At 47.2% G+C, this 19,280-nt stretch overlaps 1 protein-coding gene across 2 annotated transcripts in view; it reads left to right on the top strand.

Moving 5' to 3' along the window:
• The window catches only part of mus81 (MUS81 structure-specific endonuclease subunit), a 33,976-nt gene that overhangs the window by 8,010 nt on the left and 6,686 nt on the right, over positions 1 to 19,280 (top strand). For both annotated transcript variants that reach the window (XM_045211768.1, XM_045211767.1), the window contains one exon: positions 6,103 to 6,243. In XM_045211768.1, coding sequence (XP_045067703.1) covers positions 6,103 to 6,243 — 141 coding nt within the window. The remainder of the gene's footprint in view (positions 1 to 6,102; positions 6,244 to 19,280) is intronic.

Genomic DNA, 19,280 nt, shown 5'->3' with positions numbered 1-19,280 from the left:
TACTTATAAAAGCCTATTTCCCACCATAACCTGAGGGATTTGCACGATAACTTTTCTTTCATTTTCATTGCGGCATTGGAAAGGCGCAACGCTTTGCTCACCATTCACAATTCTTAGTTGTATTAAGCAAGTTTAAAAGATTGACGTTTCGGCCTACAATGGCCGCCTTCTTCATATTTGATTTTGCCACAAATGAAAATGTGGCACTGACTCGCCCATGGATTGATGTTTCAGCATCGTCTCGATGAAGAGTTCGGCCTTCGACTAGCTGGGTGCGACATGCACGCCCAGTTATAAGCCTGCTAGATGATTTTTTATTTTTTTAGGGGGTAGATCAGCTTTAATATTGCAGATAGATTGTGTCTTCCATAAATGTAATTGTCTGCATCATTTCCAATCCCCCATACACAGGCTATAGTTAACATACAGGGACACAGGTGTATTAACTATAGCCTGCTGTAGGGTGGTCTCAGGTCTACCTGTGTATTAACTATAGTCTGCTGTAGGGTGGTCTCAGGTCTACCTGTGTATTAACTATAGTCTGCTGTAGGGTGGTCTCAGGTGTACCTGTGTATTAACTATAGTCTGCTGTAGGGTGGTCTCAGGTCTACCTGTGTATTAACTATAGTCTGCTGTAGGGTGGTCTCAGGTGTACCTGTGTATTAACTATAGTCTGCTGTAGGGTGGTCTCAGGTCTACCTGTGTATTAACTATAGTCTGCTGTAGGGTGGTCTCAGGTGTACCTGTGTATTAACTATAGTCTGCTGTAGGGTGGTCTCAGGTCTACCTGTGTATTAACTATAGTCTGCTATAGGGTGGTCTCAGGTGTACCTGTGTATTAACTATAGTCTGCTGTAGGGTGGTCTCAGGTGTACCTGTGTATTAACTATAGTCTGCTGTAGGGTGGTCTCAGGTCTACCTGTGTATTAACTATAGTCTGCTGTAGGGTGGTCTCAGGTGTACCTGTGTATTAACTATAGCCTGCTGTAGGGTGGTCTCAGGTCTACCTGTGTATTAACTATAGTCTGCTGTAGGGTGGTCTCAGGTGTACCTGTGTATTAACTATAGTCTGCTGTAGCATTTTTTTGTATATATATATATATATACTAGGGCTGTCAAATGATTAAAATTTTTAATCAAATTAATCAGAATTTTCAGTGGATTAATCATGATTAATCACTATTTGCAATTACACCTGAATCCTAACCATTTTTTTTCTGAAATGCATACCAAAAGATAAATAACAGGACACAGATACATAATTTTCAGTGAGTCCGCTGTCAGCAAGACTCACTGTGACACTTCTCTGCACCATGTGAGCGACACAGTTCATGTGTTCATAGCGTGTAAGTCGAATTGCGGCAACCATGTTGCGTGCACTGTCAGTCCCAATGGTTGTAGTCTTGCCTCGATGTCCCACTCACGTGCAACAGACAGGAACTGTTCTTTACAAGCCTCCGCAAAATGACGCTCCTCAGTTTTTAATATAGTCAGCGCAAAGACTTCAGTTCCCACGTTTCACTGATTAAATGTGCAGTTACTCCGAGGTAATTGTTGTTACTCACTGATGTCCAATGGTCTCCTGTCAGGGCGATATGATTTACTTGAGCCAAGACCTCTTTCCCTTTTTTCTTTTTCGTTTTCATAGAGCTCGTGGATTTTCTTCATAACTGTGGCTCTTGACGGTGGCTTATAGAATGAGTCTTGAGACGCCACTTGCAAAACATCAAGGAAACCTGAGTCTTCTACAATGCTAATGGGTCTACAATCCTTTGCAATCCATTTTGCTATTGTGTTGGTCAAATTATCTGAGGTTGATTTTGTTAATTGCCTGCAAACATTCAGCGTGGTCTGGCGCAAACCACTTGCTGAATCTGACGGCCCAGCAAACGCATGTTTGGCGTTGACATGGTACTTCAAGCTTGAACAGCTCCGTGAAATTGAAACTCCTTCTTACAAATCTTGCAAATAACCTTGTACTTGTTAACTGTACCATCATCATTCTTTTTATATTTGAATCCGTCAATAGGCCCACTTTGCTCACCTTGCTCCATCTCGCCTCTAGCTCCCAACCACTTTCCTGACCTGAATAATTTGTCACACTGCGCATGCGTGAAATGCGTTAAAAAAATTGACGTAATTAACAGCAAACAACTAATTAACGTCGTTAACGCGCTATTTTTGACAGCCCTAATATATACACATGCGTACATAATTTCAAAAGGGTTTTCTAATGATCAATTCGCTTTTTTAAATGATAAACTTGGATTAGCAAACACAACGTGCCATTGGAACACAGGACTGATGGTTGCTGATAATGGGCCTCTGTACACCTATTCGTGGTCAAAAGTTTTGAGAATGACACAAATACTAATTTTCACAAAGTCCGCTGCCTCAGTTTTGATGATTGCAATTTGCATATACTCCAGAATGTCATGAAGAGTGATCAGATCAAATGAAAAGATGCTGGAGGAGTGCTTGATGCCATCTGTCAAGCATGGTGGAGGCAATGTGATGCTTTGGTGGTGATAAAGTGGCGCAGTGGTCTAAGGCTGTGCCACTAGAGATCCTGGTTCGAATCCAGGTTCGAATCCAGGCTCTGTCGTAGCCGGCCGTGACCGGGAGACCCATGGGGCGGCGCACAATTTGCCCAGCGTCGTCCAAAGTAGGGGAGGGAATGGCCGGCAGGGATGTAGCTCAGTTGGTAGAGCATGGCGTTTGCAACGCCAGGGTTGTGGGTTCGATTCCCACGGGGGGCCAGTATGAAAAATCTCAAAAATAACGTATGCACTCGCTAACTGTAAGTCGCTCTGGATAAGAGCGTCTGCTAAATGACTAAAATATAAATATAAATATAAAATATAAATATAAAGTGGGAGATTTGTACAGGGTAAAAGAGATCTTGAAGAAGGAAGGCTCACTCCATTTTGCAACACCATGCCATACCCTGTGGACGGCGCTTGATTGGAGCCAATTTCCTCCTACAACAGGACAATGACCCAAAGCACAGCTCCAAACTATGCAATAACTATTTAGGGAAGAAGCAGTCAGCTGGTATTCTGTCTATAATGGAGTGGCCAGCACAGTCACCGGATCTCAACCCTATTGAGCTGTTGTGGGAGCAACTTGACCGTATGGTACGTAAGAAGTGCCCATCAAGCCAATCCAACTTGTGGGAGGTGCTTCAGGAAGCATGGAGTGAAATCTCTTCAGTTTACCTCAACAAATTGACAACTAGAATGCCAAAGGTCTGAAAGGCTGTAATTGCTGCAAATGGAGGATTCTTTGACGAAAGCAAAGTTTGAAGGACACAATTATTATTTCAATTAAAAATCATTATTTCTGATCTTGTCAATTTTTTATTTAACCTTTATTTAACTAGGCAAGTCAGTTAAGAACAAATTCTTATTTACAATGACAGCCTACACCGGCCAAACCCGGACGACGCTGGGCCAATTGTGCGCCGCCCTATGGGACTCCCAATCACGGCCGGTTGTGATACGGCCTGGAATCGAACCGGGGGTCTGTAGTGACGCCTCAAGCACTGAGATGCAGTGTCTTAGACCGCTGCGCCACTCGGGAGCTTCCTTTAAAGACTGTGTAACTACAGCAGACTATAGTTATTTCTGATTTACAACTACATTTAGACTGCATTTCCTATGCATTTTGCTATATTTCCTATTCAAACTCATTTCATGTATGTTTTCATGGAAAACAAGGACATTTCTAAGTGACCCCAAACTTTTGAACGGTAGTGTGTGTATGTATGTATGTATATGTATGTATGTATGTATGTATGTATGTGTGTGTATATATATATATATGTGTGTATATATATGTGTATATATATATATACACACACACACTACCGGTCAAACGTTTTAGAACACCTACTTACCTACACAGCTTTGCATACTCTTGGCATTCTCTCAACCAGCTTCACCTGGAATGCTCTTTCCAGCAGTCTTGAAGGAGTTCCCACATATGCTGAGCACTTGTTGGCTGCTTTTCCTTCACTCTACGGTCCGACTCATCCCAAACCATCTCAATTTGGTTGAGGTCGGGGGATTGTGGAGGCCAGGTCATCTGATGCAGCACTCCATCACTCCTTCTTGGTAAAATAGTCCTTACACAGCCTGGAGGTGTGTTGGGTCATTGTCCTGTTGAAATACAAAAGATAGTCCCACTAAGCCCAAACCAGATGGGATGGCGTATCGCTGCAGAATGCTGTGGTAGCCATGCTGGTTAAGTGTGCCTTGAATTCTAAATAAATCACAGACAGTGTCACCAGCAAAGCACCCCCACACCATAACACCTCCTCCTCCATGCTTTACGGTGGGAACTACACATGCGGAGATCATCCGTTCATCCACACCGCGTCTCACAAAGACACGGCGGTTGGAACCAAAAATCTCCAATTTGAACTCCAGACAAAAGGACACATTTCCACCGGTCTAATGTCCATTGCTCATGTTTCTTGGCCCAAGCAAGTCTCTTCTTCTTATTGGTGTCCTTTAGTAGTGGTTTCTTTGCAGCAATTCGACCATGAAGGCCTGATTCACACAGTCCCCTCTGAACAGTTGATGTTTAGATGTGTCTGTTACTTGAACTCTGTGAAGCATTTATTTGGGCTGCAATTTCTGAGGCTGGTAACTCTAATAAACTTATCCTCTGCAGCAGAGGTAACTCTGGGTCTTCCATTCCTGTGGCGGTCCTCATGAGAGCCAGTTTCATCATAGCGCTTGATGGTTTTTGCGACTGCACTTGAAGAAACTTTCAAAGTTCTTGAAATGTTCTGGATCGACTGACCTTCATGTCTTAAAGTAATGATGGACTGTTGTTTCTCTTTGCTTATTTGAGCTGTTCTTGCCATAATATGGACTTGGTCTTTTACGAAATAGGGCTATCTTCTGTATACCCCCCCTACCTTGTCACAACACAACTGATTGGCTCAAACGCAATAAGAAGGAAAGAAATTCCACAAATTAACTTTTAAGAAGGCACACCTGTTAATTGAAATGCATTTCAGGTGAAGCTGGTTGAGAGAATGCCAAGAGTGTGCAAAGCTGTCATCAAGGCAAAAGGGTGGCTATTTGAAGAATCTCAAATATAACATATATTTAGATTTCTTTAACCCTTTTTTTGGTTACTACATGATTCCATATGTGTTATTTCATTGTTTTGATGTCTTCACTATTATTCTACAATGCAGAAAATAGTAAAAAATAAAAAACCCTTGAATGAGTAGGTGTTCTAAATCCTTTGACCGGTAGTGTATATATTTAAAAAAATATATTTTCCTTTATTATTTTCCCATAACCGTACCACCCCTCCCCTAATTGGAGTAAACTAATGGACAACAACTCGTAGTCTTCTGCTGCCAGCTTATACATACTATATACATTTTACGGACCCAGTATAGTTTACAATAGTTATCTTTTGTTTGTTTTTCCCCATCCTTCAGCTCCACTCAACCCCTCCCGTCTATCTCTGAACACATCCAGTGTTGATTTCTATATTCTTCAACTGTTTCACAAAACGTTCTGAACCCTTTCTACTCTCATAGATTCTACATATTGTAAATTAAAGAAAACATTTTTTTTGCTATGGTTATTATTATTATATTTATCAATCGATTTGACTAAGACTTTTTAAATCACCCAGCAGTGCTATTTGCAGAGTTAGCTCCAGGTAAAATGTTACAAGCCTACTAGAGTTAGCGATATCCACCGTCGTAGTACGGATGAAGCCGGACCTGGAATGTGAAGCTAACTGAAGCTGGCTTTAAAAAAACCTGAGTAGATCTAGCTTCAATCGTAGTATACCATCTAGCAACTATACACAAACACACACCTGATCTCACCAAGCTAGGCCAGCTAATGATATTGCAGTTTTTTGGATTCTACATTATTTTGAATAGAATACATTTTTTTAAACTATAAAAGGTAACTACAGTATTCAGCATTTGACTGGAGCCCCGTACTGAATATAACTGTAATAAATAACACTGAGGTAAATGCCAACTCTGGTGCCTCATGTATCCATAAATATTATTCGTCAAATCACTGATTTTCATCCTATTATTTTTTTGTTCTGATTTAGAACCGTACGTTGGTCTGTCGCTCCAGGGAGCTAGAGGGGGATAGACAGAATGAGGAGGAGTGGGGCGGGGGGGAGAGAGAGAACCCCTCCTGTTCTCTCATCTCCTTCCCAGAGTTCAACCAAGGAGCTGTCAAGAACAAGGTAAAAGTGTGTGTGGTAACCCTCTCCCTGTCTCTCTACAGTGTTAACCCTCTCCCTGTCTCTCTACAGTGTTAACCCTCTCCCTGTCTCTCTACAGTGTTAACCCTCTCCCTGTCTCTCTACAGTGTTAACCCTCTCCCTGTCTCTCTACAGTGTTAACCCTCTCCCTGTCTCTCTACAGTGTTAACCCTCTCCCTGTCTCTCTACAGTGTTAACCCTCTCCCTGTCTCTACAGTGTTAACCCTCTCCCTGTCTCTACAGTGTTAACCCTCTCCCTGTCTCTACAGTGTTAACCCTCTCCCTGTCTCTCTACAGTGTTAACCCTCTCCCTGTCTCTACAGTGTTAACCCTCTCCCTGTCTCTACAGTGTTAACCCTCTCCCTGTCTCTCTACAGTGTTAACCCTCTCCCTGTCTCTACAGTGTTAACCCTCTCCCTGTCTCTCTACAGTGTTAACCCTCTCCCTGTCTCTCTACAGTGTTAACCCTCTCCCTGTCTCTCTACAGTGTTAACCCTCTCCCTGTCTCTCTACAGTGTTAACCCTCTCCCTGTCTCTACAGTGTTAACCCTCTCCCTGTCTCTACAGTGTTAACCCTCTCCCTGTCTCTACAGTGTTAACCCTCTCCCTGTCTCTCTACAGTGTTAACCCTCTCCCTGTCTCTACAGTGTTAACCCTCTCCCTGTCTCTCTACAGTGTTAACCCTCTCCCTGTCTCTACAGTGTTAACCCTCTCCCTGTCTCTCTACAGTGTTAACCCTCTCACTGTCTCTCTACAGTGTTAACCCTCTCCCTGTCTCTCTACAGTGTTAACCCTCTCCCTGTCTCTCTACAGTGTTAACCCTCTCCCTGTCTCTACAGTGTTAACCCTCTCCCTGTCTCTACAGTGTTAACCCTCTCCCTGTCTCTCTACAGTGTTAACCCTCTCCCTGTCTCTCTACAGTGTTAACCCTCTCCCTGTCTCTACAGTGTTAACCCTCTCCTGTCTCTCTACAGTGTTAACCCTCTCCCTGTCTCTACAGTGTTAACCCTCTCCCTGTCTCTCTACAGTGTTAACCCTCTCCCTGTCTCTCTACAGTGTTAACCCTCTCCCTGTCTCTACAGTGTTAACCCTCTCCCTGTCTCTCTACAGTGTTAACCCTCTCCCTGTCTCTCTACAGTGTTAACCCTCTCCCTGTCTCTACAGTGTTAACCCTCTCCCTGTCTCTACAGTGTTAACCCTCTCCCTGTCTCTCTACAGTGTTAACCCTCTCCCTGTCTCTACAGTGTTATCCCTCTCCCTGTCTCTACAGTGTTAACTCGGTCCCTGTCTCTCTACAGTGTTAACCCTCTCCCTGTCTCTCTACAGTGTTAACCCTCTCCCTGTCTCTACAGTGTTATCCCTCTCCCTGTCTCTACAGTGTTAACCCTCTCCCTGTCTCTACAGTGTTAACCCTCTCCCTGTCTCTCTACAGTGTTAACCCTCTCCCTGTCTCTACAGTGTTAACCCTCTCCCTGTCTCTACAGTGTTAACCCTCTCCCTGTCTCTCTACAGTGTTAACCCTCTCCCTGTCTCTACAGTGTTAACCCTCTCCCTGTCTCTACAGTGTTAACCCTCTCCCTGTCTCTACAGTGTTAACCCTCTCCCTGTCTCTACAGTGTTAACCCTCTCCCTGTCTCTACAGTGTTAACCCTCTCCCTGTCTCTACAGTGGTAACCCTCTCCCTGTCTCTAAAGTGTTAACCCTCTCCCTGTCTCTCTACAGTGGTAACCCTCTCCCTGTCTCTACAGTGTTAACCCTCTCCCTGTCTCTACAGTGTTAACCCTCTCCTTGTCTCTACAGTGTTAACCCTCTCCTTGTCTCTACAGTGTTAACCCTCTCCCTGTCTCTCTACAGTGTTAACCCTCTCCCTGTCTCTCTACAGTGTTAACCCTCTCCTTGTCTCTACAGTGTTAACCCTCCCCCTGTCTCTCTACAGTGTTAACCCTCCCCCTGTCTCTCTACAGTGTTAACCCTCTCCCTGTCTCTCTACAGTGTTAACCCTCTCCCTGTCTCTCTACAGTGTTAACCCTCTCCCTGTCTCTCTACAGTGTTAACCCTCTCCCTGTCTCTCTACAGTGTTAACCCTCTCCCTGTCTCTCTACAGTGTTAACCCTCTCCCTCTCTCTACAGTGTTAACCCTCTCCCTGTCTCTACAGTGTTAATCCTCTCCCTGTCTCTCTACAGTGTTAACCCTCTCCCTGTCTCTACAGTGTTAACCCTCTCCCTGTCTCTACAGTGTTAACCCTCTCCCTGTCTCTCTACAGTGTTAACCCTCTCCCTGTCTCTCTACAGTGTTAACCCTCTCCCTGTCTCTACAGTGTTAACCCTCTCCCTGTCTCTACAGTGTTAACCCTCTCCCTGTCTCTACAGTGTTAACCCTCTCCCTGTCTCTACAGTGTTAACCCTCTCCCTGTCTCTCTACAGTGTTAACCCTCTCCCTGTCTCTACAGTGTTAACCCTCTCCCTGTCTCTACAGTGTTAACCCTCTCCCTGTCTCTCTACAGTGTTAACCCTCTCCCTGTCTCTACAGTGTTAACCCTCTCCCTGTCTCTCTACAGTGTTAACCCTCTCCCTGTCTCTCTACAGTGTTAACCCTCTCCCTGTCTCTCTACAGTGTTAACCCTCTCCCTGTCTCTCTACAGTGTTAACCCTCTCCCTGTCTCTACAGTGTTAACCCTCTCCCTGTCTCTACAGTGTTAACCCTCTCCCTGTCTCTACAGTGTTAACCCTCTCCCTGTCTCTCTACAGTGTTAACCCTCTCCCTGTCTCTACAGTGTTAACCCTCTCCCTGTCTCTCTACAGTGTTAACCCTCTCCCTGTCTCTACAGTGTTAACCCCTCTCCCTGTCTCTCTACAGTGTTAACCCTCTCCCTGTCTCTACAGTGTTAACCCTCTCCCTGTCTCTCTACAGTGTTAACCCTCTCCCTGTCTCTCTACAGTGTTAACCCTCTCCCTGTCTCTCTACAGTGTTAACCCTCTCCCTGTCTCTCTACAGTGTTAACCCTCTCCCTGTCTCTACAGTGTTAACCCTCTCCCTGTCTCTACAGTGTTAACCCTCTCCCTGTCTCTACAGTGTTAACCCTCTCCCTGTCTCTCTACAGTGTTAACCCTCTCCCTGTCTCTACAGTGTTAACCCTCTCCCTGTCTCTCTACAGTGTTAACCCTCTCCCTGTCTCTACAGTGTTAACCCTCTCCCTGTCTCTCTACAGTGGTAACCCTCTCCCTGTCTCTAAAGTGTTAACCCTCTCCCTGTCTCTCTACAGTGGTAACCCTCTCCCTGTCTCTACAGTGTTAACCCTCTCCCTGTCTCTACAGTGTTAACCCTCTCCCTGTCTCTACAGTGTTAACCCTCTCCCTGTCTCTACAGTGTTAACCCTCTCCCTGTCTCTACAGTGTTAACCCTCTCCCTGTCTCTCTACAGTGTTAACCCTCTCCCTGTCTCTACAGTGTTAACCCTCTCCCTGTCTCTACAGTGTTAACCCTCTCCCTGTCTCTCTACAGTGTTAACCCTCTCCCTGTCTCTACAGTGTTAACCCTCTCCCTGTCTCTCTACAGTGTTAACCCTCTCCCTGTCTCTCTACAGTGTTAACCCTCTCCCTGTCTCTCTACAGTGTTAACCCTCTCCCTGTCTCTCTACAGTGTTAACCCTCTCCCTGTCTCTACAGTGTTAACCCTCTCCCTGTCTCTACAGTGTTAACCCTCTCCCTGTCTCTACAGTGTTAACCCTCTCCCTGTCTCTCTACAGTGTTAACCCTCTCCCTGTCTCTACAGTGTTAACCCTCTCCCTGTCTCTCTACAGTGTTAACCCTCTCCCTGTCTCTACAGTGTTAACCCTCTCCCTGTCTCTCTACAGTGTTAACCCTCTCACTGTCTCTCTACAGTGTTAACCCTCTCCCTGTCTCTCTACAGTGTTAACCCTCTCCCTGTCTCTCTACAGTGTTAACCCTCTCCCTGTCTCTACAGTGTTAACCCTCTCCCTGTCTCTACAGTGTTAACCCTCTCCCTGTCTCTCTACAGTGTTAACCCTCTCCCTGTCTCTCTACAGTGTTAACCCTCTCCCTGTCTCTACAGTGTTAACCCTCTCCCTGTCTCTCTACAGTGTTAACCCTCTCCCTGTCTCTACAGTGTTAACCCTCTCCCTGTCTCTCTACAGTGTTAACCCTCTCCCTGTCTCTCTACAGTGTTAACCCTCTCCCTGTCTCTACAGTGTTAACCCTCTCCCTGTCTCTCTACAGTGTTAACCCTCTCCCTGTCTCTCTACAGTGTTAACCCTCTCCCTGTCTCTACAGTGTTAACCCTCTCCCTGTCTCTACAGTGTTAACCCTCTCCCTGTCTCTCTACAGTGTTAACCCTCTCCCTGTCTCTACAGTGTTATCCCTCTCCCTGTCTCTACAGTGTTATCCCGGTCCCTGTCTCTCTACAGTGTTAACCCTCTCCCTGTCTCTCTACAGTGTTAACCCTCTCCCTGTCTCTACAGTGTTATCCCTCTCCCTGTCTCTACAGTGTTAACCCTCTCCCTGTCTCTACAGTGTTAACCCCTCTCCCTGTCTCTCTACAGTGTTAACCCTCTCCCTGTCTCTACAGTGTTAACCCTCTCCCTGTCTCTACAGTGTTAACCCTCTCCTGTCTCTCTACAGTGTTAACCCTCTCCCTGTCTCTACAGTGTTAACCCTCTCCCTGTCTCTACAGTGTTAACCCTCTCCCTGTCTCTACAGTGTTAACCCTCTCCCTGTCTCTACAGTGTTAACCCTCTCCCTGTCTCTACAGTGTTAACCCTCTCCCTGTCTCTACAGTGTTAACCCCTCTCCCTGTCTCTACAGTGGTAACCCTCTCCCTGTCTCTAAAGTGTTAACCCTCTCCCTGTCTCTCTACAGTGGTAACCCTCTCCCTGTCTCTACAGTGTTAACCCTCTCCCTGTCTCTACAGTGTTAACCCTCTCCTTGTCTCTACAGTGTTAACCCTCTCCTTGTCTCTACAGTGTTAACCCTCTCCCTGTCTCTCTACAGTGTTAACCCTCTCCCTGTCTCTCTACAGTGTTAACCCTCTCCTTGTCTCTACAGTGTTAACCCTCCCCTGTCTCTCTACAGTGTTAACCCTCCCCTGTCTCTCTACAGTGTTAACCCTCTCCCTGTCTCTCTACAGTGTTAACCCTCTCCCTGTCTCTCTACAGTGTTAACCCTCTCCCTGTCTCTCTACAGTGTTAACCTCTCCCTGTCTCTCTACAGTGTTAACCCTCTCCCTGTCTCTCTACAGTGTTAACCCTCTCCCTCTCTCTACAGTGTTAACCCTCTCCCTGTCTCTACAGTGTTAATCCTCTCCCCTGTCTCTCTACAGTGTTAACCCTCTCCCTGTCTCTACAGTGTTAACCCTCTCCCTGTCTCTACAGTGTTAACCCTCTCCCTGTCTCTCTACAGTGTTAACCCTCTCCCTGTCTCTCTACAGTGTTAACCCTCTCCCTGTCTCTACAGTGTTAACCCTCTCCCTGTCTCTACAGTGTTAACCCTCTCCCTGTCTCTACAGTGTTAACCCTCTCCCTGTCTCTACAGTGTTAACCCTCTCCCTGTCTCTCTACAGTGTTAACCTCTCCCTGTCTCTACAGTGTTAACCCTCTCCCTGTCTCTACAGTGTTAACCCTCTCCCTGTCTCTCTACAGTGTTAACCTCTCCCTGTCTCTACAGTGTTAACCCTCTCCCTGTCTCTCTACAGTGTTAACCCTCTCCCTGTCTCTCTACAGTGTTAACCCTCTCCCTGTCTCTCTACAGTGTTAACCCTCTCCCTGTCTCTCTACAGTGTTAACCCTCTCCCTGTCTCTACAGTGTTAACCCTCTCCCTGTCTCTACAGTGTTAACCCTCTCCCTGTCTCTACAGTGTTAACCCTCTCCCTGTCTCTCTACAGTGTTAACCCTCTCCCTGTCTCTACAGTGTTAACCCTCTCCCTGTCTCTCTACAGTGTTAACCTCTCCCTGTCTCTACAGTGTTAACCCTCTCCCTGTCTCTCTACAGTGTTAACCCTCTCACTGTCTCTCTACAGTGTTAACCCTCTCCCTGTCTCTCTACAGTGTTAACCCTCTCCCTGTCTCTCTACAGTGTTAACCCTCTCCCTGTCTCTACAGTGTTAACCTCTCCCTGTCTCTACAGTGTTAACCCTCTCCCTGTCTCTCTACAGTGTTAACCCTCTCCCTGTCTCTCTACAGTGTTAACCCTCTCCCTGTCTCTACAGTGTTAACCCTCTCCCTGTCTCTCTACAGTGTTAACCCTCTCCCTGTCTCTACAGTGTTAACCCTCTCCTGTCTCTCTACAGTGTTAACCCTCTCCCTGTCTCTCTACAGTGTTAACCCTCTCCCTGTCTCTACAGTGTTAACCCTCTCCTGTCTCTCTACAGTGTTAACCCCTCTCCCTGTCTCTCTACAGTGTTAACCCTCTCCCTGTCTCTACAGTGTTAACCCTCTCCCTGTCTCTACAGTGTTAACCCTCTCCCTGTCTCTCTACAGTGTTAACCCTCTCCCTGTCTCTACAGTGTTATCCCTCTCCCTGTCTCTACAGTGTTAACCCGGTCCCTGTCTCTCTACAGTGTTAACCCTCTCCCTGTCTCTCTACAGTGTTAACCCTCTCCCTGTCTCTACAGTGTTATCCCTCTCCCTGTCTCTACAGTGTTAACCCTCTCCCTGTCTCTACAGTGTTAACCCTCTCCCTGTCTCTCTACAGTGTTAACCCTCTCCCTGTCTCTACAGTGTTAACCCTCTCCCTGTCTCTACAGTGTTAACCCTCTCCCTGTCTCTCTACAGTGTTAACCCTCTCCCTGTCTCTACAGTGTTAACCCCTCTCCCTGTCTCTACAGTGTTAACCCTCTCCCTGTCTCTACAGTGTTAACCCTCTCCCTGTCTCTACAGTGTTAACCCTCTCCCTGTCTCTACAGTGTTAACCCTCTCCCTGTCTCTACAGTGTTAACCCTCTCCCCTGTCTCTACAGTGGTAACCCTCTCCCTGTCTCTAAAGTGTTAACCCTCTCCTGTCTCTCTACAGTGGTAACCCTCTCCCTGTCTCTACAGTGTTAACCCTCTCCCTGTCTCTACAGTGTTAACCCTCTCCTTGTCTCTACAGTGTTAACCCTCTCCTTGTCTCTACAGTGTTAACCCTCTCCCTGTCTCTCTACAGTGTTAACCCTCTCCTTGTCTCTCACAGTGTTAACCCTCTCCTGTCTCTCTACAGTGTTAACCCTCCCCCTGTCTCTCTACAGTGTTAACCCTCTCCCTGTCTCTCTACAGTGTTAACCCTCTCCCTGTCTCTCTACAGTGTTAACCCTCTCCCTGTCTCTCTACAGTGTTAACCCTCTCCCTGTCTCTCTACAGTGTTAACCCTCTCCCTCTCTCTACAGTGTTAACCCTCTCCCTGTCTCTACAGTGTTAATCCTCTCCCTGTCTCTCTACAGTGTTAACCCTCTCCCTGTCTCTACAGTGTTAACCCTCTCCCTGTCTCTACAGTGTTAACCCTCTCCTTGTCTCTACAGTGTTAACCCTCTCCCTGTCTCTACAGTGTTAACCCTCTCCCTGTCTCTACAGTGTTAACCCTCTCCCTGTCTCTACAGTGTTAACCCTCTCCCTGTCTCTCTACAGTGTTAACCCTCTCCTTGTCTCTACAGTGTTAACCCTCTCCCTGTCTCTACAGTGTTAACCCTCTCCCTGTCTCTACAGTGTTAACCCTCTCCCTGTCTCTCTACAGTGTTAACCCTCTCCCTGTCTCTACAGTGTTAACCCTCTCCTTGTCTCTACAGTGTTAACCCTCTCCTTGTCTCTACAGTGTTAACCCTCTCCTTGTCTCTACAGTGTTAACCCTCTCCCTGTCTCTACAGTGTTAACCCTCTCCTTGTCTCTACAGTGTTAACCCTCTCCCTGTCTCTACAGTGTTAACCCTCTCCCTGTCTCTCTACAGTGTTAACCCCCTCTCCCTGTCTCTACAGTGTTAACCCTCTCCCTGTCTCTCTACAGTGTTAACCCTCTCCTGTCTCTACAGTGTTAACCCTCTCCCTGTCTCTACAGTGTTAACCCTCTCCCTGTCTCTCTACAGTGTTAACCCTCTCCCTGTCTCTCTACAGTGTTAACCCTCTCCCTGTCTCTACAGTGTTAACCCTCTCCTTGTCTCTACAGTGTTAACCCTCTCCCTGTCTCTCTACAGTGTTAACCCTCTCCCTGTCTCTCTACAGTGTTAACCCTCTCCCTGTCTCTCTACAGTGTTAACCCTCTCCCTGTCTCTACAGTGTTAACCCTCTCCTTGTCTCTACAGTGTTAACCCTCTCCCTGTCTCTCTACAGTGTTAACCCTCTCCCTGTCTCTACAGTGTTAACCCTCTCCCTGTCTCTACAGTGGTAACCCTCTCCCTGTCTCTACAGTGTTAACCCTCTCCCTGTCTCTACAGTGTTAACCCTCTCCCTGTCTCTACAGTGGTAACCCTCTCCCTGTCTCTACAGTGTTAACCCTCTCCTTGTCTCTACAGTGTCAGACAGTGTTAACCCTCTCCCTGTCTCTACAGTGTTAACCCTCTCCCTGTCTCTCTACAGTGTTAACCCTCTCCCTGTCTCTACAGTGTTAACCCTCTCCCTGTCTCTCTACAGTGTTAACCCTCTCCCTGTCTCTACAGTGTTAACCCTCTCCCTGTCTCTACAGTGTTAGACAGTGTTAACCCTCTCCCTGTATCTCTACAGTGTTAACCCTCTCCCTGTCTCTCTACAGTGTTAACCCTCTCCCTGTCTCTCTACAGTGTTAACCCTCTCCCTGTCTCTACAGTGTTAACCCTCTCCTTGTCTCTACAGTGTTAACCCTCTCCTTGTCTCTACAGTGTTAACCCTCTCCTTGTCTCTACAGTGTTAACCCTCTCCCTGTCTCTCTACAGTGTTAACCCTCTCCCTGTCTCTACAGTGTTAACCCTCTCCCTGTCTCTACAGTGTTAACCCTCTCCCTGTCTCTACAGTGTTAACCCTCTCCCTGTCTCTACAGTGTTAACCCTCTCCCTGTCTCTACAGTGTTAACCCTCTCCCTGTCTCTACAGTGTTAACCCTCTCCCTGTCTCTACAGTGTTAACCCTCTCCCTGTCTCTCTACAGTGGTAACCCTCTCCCTGTCTCTACAGTGGTAACCCTCTCCCTGTCTCTCTACAGTGGTAACCCTCTCCTTGTCTCTACAGTGTTAACCCTCTCCCTGTCTCTACAGTGGTAACCCTCTCCTTGTCTCTACAGTGTTAACCCTCTCCTTGTCTCTACAGTGTTACACCTCTCCCTGTCTCTACAGTGTTAACCCTCTCCTTGTCTCTACAGTGTTAACCCTCTCCCTGTCTCTCTACAGTGTTAACCCTCTCCCTGTCTCTACAGTGTTAACCCTCTCCCTGTCTCTACAGTGTTAACCCTCTCCCTGTCTCTCTACAGTGTTAACCCTCTCCCTGTCTCTACAGTGTTAACCCTCTCCCTGTCTCTACAGTGTTAACCCTCTCCCTGTCTCTCTACAGTGTTAACCCTCTCCCTGTCTCTCTACAGTGTTAACCCTCTCCCTGTCTCTCTACAGTGTTAACCCTCTCCCTGTCTCTACAGTGTTAACCCTCTCCTTGTCTCTACAGTGTTAACCCTCTCCCTGTCTCTCTACAGTGTTAACCCTCTCCCTGTCTCTCTACAGTGTTAACCCTCTCCTTGTCTCTACAGTGTTAACCCTCTCCTTGTCTCTACAGTGTTAACCCTCTCCCTGTCTCTACAGTGTTAACCCTCTCCCTGTCTCTACAGTGTTAACCCTCTCCCTGTCTCTACAGTGTTAACCCTCTCCCTGTCTCTGCAGTGTTAACCCTCTCCCTGTCTCTACAGTGTTAACCCTCTCCCTGTCTCTCTACAGTGTTAACCCTCTCCCTGTCTCTACAGTGTTAACCCTCTCCCTGTCTCTCTACAGTGGTAACCCTCTCCCTGTTTCTACAGTGTTAACCCTCTCCCTGTCTCTCTACAGTGTTAACCCTCTCCCTGTCTCTACAGTGTTAACCCTCTCCCTGTCTCTCTACAGTGTTAACCCTCTCCCTGTCTCTCTACAGTGTTAACCCTCTCCCTGTCTCTACAGTGTTAACCCTCTCCCTGTCTCTACAGTGTTAACCCTCTCCCTGTCTCTACAGTGTTAACCCTCTCCCTGTCTCTACAGTGTTAACCCTCTCCCTGTCTCTACAGTGTTAACCCTCTCCCTGTCTCTCTACAGTGTTAACCCTCTCCCTGTCTCTACAGTGTTAACCCTCTCCCTGTCTCTCTACAGTGGTAACCCTCTCCCTGTTTCTACAGTGTTAACCCTCTCCCTGTCTCTCTACAGTGTTAACCCTCTCCCTGTCTCTACAGTGTTAACCCTCTCCCTGTCTCTACAGTGTTAACCCTCTCCCTGTCTCTACAGTGGTAACCCTCTCCCTGTCTCTACAGTGGTAACCCTCTCCCTGTCTCTACAGTGTTAACCCTCTCCCTGTCTCTACAGTGTTAACCCTCTCCTTGTCTCTACAGTGTTAATCCTCTCCCTGTCTCTACAGTGTTAACCCTCTCCCTGTCTCTACAGTGTTAACCCTCTCCCTGTCTCTACAGTGGTAACCCTCTCCTTGTCTCTACAGTGTTAACCCTCTCCCTGTCTCTACAGTGTTAACCCTCTCCCTGTCTCTACAGTGTTAATCCTCTCCCTGTCTCTACAGTGTTAACCCTCTCCCTGTCTCTACAGTGTTAACCCTCTCCTTGTCTCTACAGTGTTAACCCTCTCCCTGTCTCTACAGTGGTAACCCTCTCCCTGTCTCTACAGTGTTAACCCTCTCCCTGTCTCTACAGTGTTAACCCTCTCCTTGTCTCTACAGTGTTAACCCTCTCCCTGTCTCTACAGTGGTAACCCTCTCCCTGTCTCTACAGTGTTAACCCTCTCCCTGTCTCTACAGTGGTAACCCTCTCCCTGTCTCTACAGTGTTAACCCTCTCCTTGTCTCTACAGTGTCAGACAGTGTTAACCCTCTCCCTGTCTCTACAGTGTTAACCCTCTCCCTGTCTCTCTACAGTGTTAACCCTCTCCCTGTCTCTACAGTGTTAACCCTCTCCCTGTCTCTCTACAGTGTTAACCCTCTCCCTGTCTCTACAGTGTTAACCCTCTCCCTGTCTCTACAGTGTTAGACAGTGTTAACCCTCTCCCTGTATCTCTACAGTGTTAACCCTCTCCCTGTCTCTCTACAGTGTTAACCCTCTCCCTGTCTCTACAGTGTTAACCCTCTCCCTGTCTCTACAGTGTTAACCCTCTCCCTGTCTCTCTACAGTGTTAACCCTCTCCCTGTCTCTACAGTGTTAACCCTCTCCTTGTCTCTACAGTGTTAACCCTCTCCTTGTCTCTACAGTGTTAAACCTCTCCCTGTCTCTCTACAGTGTTAACCCTCTCCCTGTCTCTACAGTGTTAACCCTCTGCTTGTCTCTACAGTGTTAACCCTCTCCTTGTCTCTACAGTGGTAACCCTCTCCCTGTCTCTACAGTGTTAACCCTCTCCCTGTCTCTACAGTGTTAACCCTCTCCCTGTCTCTACAGTGTTAACCCTCTCCCTGTCTCTACAGTGTTAACCCTCTCCCTGTCTCTACAGTGTTAACCCTCTCCCTGTCTCTCTACAGTGGTAACCCTCTCCCTGTCTCTACAGTGTTAACCCTCTCCCTGTCTCTCTACAGTGGTAACCCTCTCCTTGTCTCTACAGTGTTAACCCTCTCCCTGTCTCTACAGTGGTAACCCTCTCCCTGTCTCTACAGTGGTAACCCTCTCCCTGTCTCTACAGTGGTAACCCTCTCCCTGTCTCTACAGTGTTAACCCTCTCCCTGTCTCTACAGTGTTAACCCTCTCCCTGTCTCTACAGTGTTAACCCTCTCCCTGTCTCTACAGTGTTAACCCTCTCCCTGTCTCTCTACAGTGGTAACCCTCTCCCTGTCTCTACAGTGGTAACCCTCTCCCTGTCTCTACAGTGTTAACCCTCTCCCTGTCTCTCTACAGTGGTAACCCTCTCCCTGTCTCTACAGTGTTAATCCTCTCCCTGTCTCTACAGTGTTAACCCTCTCCTTGTCTCTACAGTGTTAACCCTCTCCTTGTCTCTACAGTGTTAACCCTCTCCCTGTCTCTCTACAGTGTTAACCCTCTCCCTGTCTCTACAGTGTTAACCCTCTCCCTGTCTCTCTACAGTGTTAACCCTCTCCCTGTCTCTACAGTGTTAACCCTCTCCTTGTCTCTACAGTGTCAGACAGTGTTAACCCTCTCCCTGTCTCTACAGTGTTAACCCTCTCCCTGTCTCTCTACAGTGTTAACCCTCTCCCTGTCTCTACAGTGTTAACCCTCTCCCTGTCTCTCTACAGTGTTAACCCTCTCCCTGTCTCTACAGTGTTAACCCTCTCCCTGTCTCTACAGTGTTAACCCTCTCCCTGTCTCTACAGTGGTAACCCTCTCCCTGTCTCTACAGTGGTAACCCTCTCCCTGTCTCTACAGTGTTAACCCTCTCCCTGTCTCTACAGTGTTAACCCTCTCCTTGTCTCTACAGTGTTAATCCTCTCCCTGTCTCTACAGTGTTAACCCTCTCCCTGTCTCTACAGTGTTAACCCTCTCCCTGTCTCTACAGTGGTAACCCTCTCCCCGTCTCTACAGTGTTAACCCTCTCCCTGTCTCTACAGTGTTAACCCTCTCCCTGTCTCTACAGTGTTAATCCTCTCCCTGTCTCTACAGTGTTAACCCTCTCCCTGTCTCTACAGTGTTAACCCTCTCCTTGTCTCTACAGTGTTAACCCTCTCCCTGTCTCTACAGTGGTAACCCTCTCCCTGTCTCTACAGTGTTAACCCTCTCCCTGTCTCTACAGTGTTAACCCTCTCCTTGTCTCTACAGTGTTAACCCTCTCCCTGTCGCTACAGTGGTAACCCTCTCCCTGTCTCTACAGTGTTAACCCTCTCCCTGTCTCTACAGTGGTAACCCTCTCCCTGTCTCTACAGTGTTAACCCTCTCCTTGTCTCTACAGTGTCAGACAGTG

Source organism: Coregonus clupeaformis, chromosome 39, assembly GCF_020615455.1.
Source record: "Coregonus clupeaformis isolate EN_2021a chromosome 39, ASM2061545v1, whole genome shotgun sequence".
In the NCBI taxonomy this organism is placed as follows: Eukaryota; Metazoa; Chordata; class Actinopteri; order Salmoniformes; family Salmonidae; genus Coregonus; species Coregonus clupeaformis.
This window is presented reverse-complemented; position numbering and strand designations above follow the sequence as displayed.